We start from the raw sequence: 4108 nt of genomic DNA, 5'->3' as shown, positions 1-4108 counted from the left end.
GTCATAATCGCTGTGTTTCGATCAGAAATAAGTTGATAAAATCAAAACAATGTAAACTTTTGAAACATAATTTTTTTCAAAACTAACAATTGTCGATAATGCGAAAACCGTCATACACTGTTGATATGTTGAATTGTTATCGAATGTTCCTTGTGTGTCCATCTGAAGAGCATTTGATTTCAAAAGGAACTTTTTGTATGACTTGGAGTCTAGCATTATGGAATTGAAAAATCTAGTTTCCACGATAGCCACACTTTGAAACATTAAACAATTGAAAACTGGACTTTTAGGTTAAGTATTCGTAGACTGAAACTGTCATTTTTCCAATAGAAAATTAATTCATATCAAGAAAGAAACCAGTTTTCAAAAGCATGGCCTGGAAATTTGAGCTTCTAGACCACCTGCTATTTTTGACGTTTAAAAAACAACACATTCTTCAGCTGCCGGTTGTCTGTACCCAACAATAAACAACGTTGAGCTCAAAGGTTTTTTAAAAGAATATTTGAAACATAAACAAAAAAAATCCGATAACTAAAAGAGATACAAACTGGATATTATTTTTTCAATGTTCTGAAACTGTAACTTGACATAATTATAGATTCTTTGGAACAAACAGCATAGAAAAGTATTCAGCTAAATTGAAGCTTTCAAAAACTGTCAAATAATTCAAGGTACCAATAAAACAGCGAACATTTCTCCCGTCACCGATTCGATCATTATTGGTTCACCCCATAGCCAGATTCCTGGAAAAAGTATAATTTTGACCTCAAATATTTCGAGTGAAAGAAGTGCTGAAGCACTGTGTGAACACAGGTGATTCGCGAACAATCCGTTACGGACGCTCAGCGTTCGCGCGCGGCTGAAATAGGAACCGTATACGGACCGCACGCTACCCGCTTTCATAAAACCACAGCACGTCATTTCGTATTTCTCCATATTCTATCCCTCTGCCATCTCCGTATCCGATCCCGACACTCCTTCAAAAGATTCGTCCGCTTTTTTTACCGCCAGACGGGTCCCTCTTTTGACGTTCCGCCAGATGACAGTACCCTCGAATCGTATAAACATAACCGTGAGCATGGAAAAAAAGATCATACAACTTCCAAATTCTTAAAATTCCAGAGAACCACACATTTTCGATAGTACCTTTTCTGTTATCGACAGCATTTTAGTTTTTACAGATAACTGCCGCGGAACATTTTAAATAAGTTAAACTTCTTTAATCTCTTAATAATGAAACAGTAGAAAAGTATGAAGTTATGAACACTTAAAAAGAATGTGAAATTTCAAATTATTTGGCTGATTGTTTAGAAATTGAAATGCTGGAGTTTTCAAGAGTTTAATATGCGTTTTTTTCTTATAAGAGCCGAGATAATTGAACTTTTATGGAACTTGATTTTTTTAATATTTTTTTTACTGCAATCTAATCCGAAAACTTTTATCTTTTATGAGATTCGTCATGAAAAATTCTAATGAGATCTTCAATTTTATACAGTTTCATCTAATCAATCAGTTGAAGCACAAATCGTCTGAAGCAATTCGTATTCCGTCTGAATCAATTCAAACTCCGATTGTAACGCCCCGAACTACAGTATCCAATGTGCTGGATCTAACGATCTTCGTCCTGGTGACTCATTCCGTTTTTAATATAATTGAGGGCTCTAAAGCATTCTTTCTATCATATTTTGATTATTCTAATTGCTTTTGTAATGTTAAGCTCCGCCCTTTTGACTTGGTATAAAAGCCCTCTCAATTGTATGATCTGGGAGCGTTTCAAAACTCAATAAAAGTCTAAAATGTGATTATCCGAAAGTTTCAAAAAATTAAGCATCAAAAAGTTCGAATTCGGTATACTTTTGTAATTGTTCAAACTTTTGCTAGTCAAATTTATCTGTATTTTCGAAAGTAGCATCTTCAATTTTGCACAAGCATGTTATTATTAAAACTAAAAATTTGATACTGAAATTTACAAGAGTGCTGAGTCAGTAAAATATAAAATTAGGTAGACAATTTAGTAGAAAATCAATGGATGATATTAAAGGAGTTCAATGCAGCATGTGTCATATTTATTTCGGCTCCTCATTTTCTCCTCTTGACGGTCGTAGTTTTCTTCAAATCAACTTCAGCCTCCATCTTCCTCTTCTTTGGTCCATTTTTCTTGAATTCTCCATCTGTCCGGACATTCTCCTTCTTGCCAACCAACCCACTGCAATTCCAGCTTCCACATTTGCATTCGATGTTACAGGAACTGAAAATAATCAATCTTAATTAATTGCCAAATTAACCAATCAAACTCACTCATCTCTTGAAAAGCTATAATTGAAGGTCAGCTCATCTACCTCCCTTATATCTTTGATAGCAATGAAAGCAATGAAATTCAAGTTGTTGGGCATAGCGTGGAGCTTCCACTTCTCAGCAATGAGATTGGGGTCGCAAGAATGGTTCACATACTTTGCCTGATTCCCAGAGATCGTACGTCGATCGTATGATTCCCAGAATCCAAGACGTAAGCGTCCATCATCTTGGCTCCATAGATCTCGAATCTCCTCCTCTTTTCCTCCTCGGAAATATATTCTCCAGTAAACGGGATCACGAAATCTCCAGTTTGGATGAACTTTGTGGCGTACAGCCCTCTGCCTTTTCCTCTTGTCTCTCTAATTTCCACGCTAGGCTTGGTTGGCTCTGGTTCCTTGCCATTTTTGGATTTCTTGTTCTTTCCAATGCCATAACCTCGGAACTTCTGATTTTGGCACCCATACATCTTGTTGGAGGAGCAGGTCTCCGGACATTCCTTGCGTTCACAAACATTGGGACAGCTGTCATCAGAGCATTCGCATTCTTGGTCGCATCTGGAAATGTAAAATGTTAAAAATCAAATTTGGAAATCCGCAAAGTTGGGTTCAATCGCACATGGGGTTTTATAGTTTTTTAAAAAGAGTTTTAATTGGTATTTTTGCTTCTAAACGTTTAAAGAAATGCTAAACTTCTTCATGTAAAAACTGAAAAAAATCAAATTTTAAGGAAAAAAGTTCAGTTCGATTTCTCAAACTTTTTGAAAAGGTTTTTTCTATTCTCGCAAGTTTAAATTTGTTATAACTTACATTTTAAACTTGAACTTTGAGCTCAACTATTTCGATACCTATGAAATATATAAAAAACTTGTCAACTGATAACATATTAAGGGTATTATGATAAACAGTTTATCAGTTGACAAAATTATGATTGCTTTCACACGAATCCAGATAGTTGATCTCAAGGTTGACGATATGGATAGGCTTCTATTTAAAAAAGTACAGTATGTTAGAACTTACCTTTTGAATTTGTTCTTGGATTCCAAAGTGCAGGACTTGTGGATTTTGACGATAGCGAGTTGCTTAGACATAGTTAAATTAGGTATAAAACAGAAAATATGAGCTGATAGCAAATACAAAATAAGACGAATGAATGACACTTATGTTACGTATCCCCCAGTAGCCCAGATATGCTCCGCCTCCGATGTCCCGCCCCCGAGAGTTGGAGCAGGAGGATGGCAATAAAAGGGTATACGATAAGAGTATACTTGAAGTATGATGACAAATGGCATGGGATACCGTACACTTATTTTTACTGTTCCATTGTCAGCGTTTCAGGGAAACGAGTTTAAGTCGTCATTGTACTTGGAAAACAGTTGTATAGAGATGTGCAAAACTACAAAAGTAGTGTTCTAGATACAGTTTATAGTTTCGGAAATTTTCAGACCAATCGGAGAAGTACTAAATGATTTTTCACAAAAATTCAAAATTTTCAGCTAAAACCCCATTTTTTACAACGGGTTGTTTTTTTCAGCAAGAATAACAAAAGTTTGGGAACAAAGCGTTACCTTTTCAGATTAAAACTAAATTTTATAAACTAACGTATGGGTTTAATAATATCAAAAAACTGAGAAAGTACTTCACAGGTAAAATGTGAACGGATCCCCCGGTTACCGGACGCTCAGCGTTCGCGCGCGGTTGAAATAGGAACCGCATACCAACCGCACGCGACCCGTTTTCAGAAAACCACAGCACATTAGTCCGTTCGCGAACTCCGTATCCGATCCGCTTGCGAATGATGGACAAACGGATCCGTT

General features: G+C 36.2%; 1 protein-coding gene across 1 annotated transcript; it reads right to left on the bottom strand.

Annotated features, from left to right (window-relative positions):
• Positions 1-2111: 2111 nt before the first annotated feature.
• Positions 2112-3382, bottom strand: CBG13779 (the record flags this gene model as incomplete). Its single annotated transcript, XM_002632484.1, has 3 exons — positions 2112-2248; positions 2452-2849; positions 3312-3382. 3 exons carry the CDS (start codon positions 3380-3382, stop codon positions 2112-2114), a joined length of 606 nt encoding a protein of 201 aa, XP_002632530.1.
• Between the last annotated feature and the right edge of the window lie 726 nt (positions 3383-4108).

Source organism: Caenorhabditis briggsae (assembly GCF_000004555.2).
Source record: "Caenorhabditis briggsae complete genome, chrIV, whole genome shotgun sequence".
Lineage (NCBI taxonomy): Eukaryota > Metazoa > Nematoda > Chromadorea > Rhabditida > Rhabditidae > Caenorhabditis > Caenorhabditis briggsae.
Note: the sequence above shows the minus strand (reverse complement) of the source record. Positions and strands in the feature narration are given on the sequence as shown.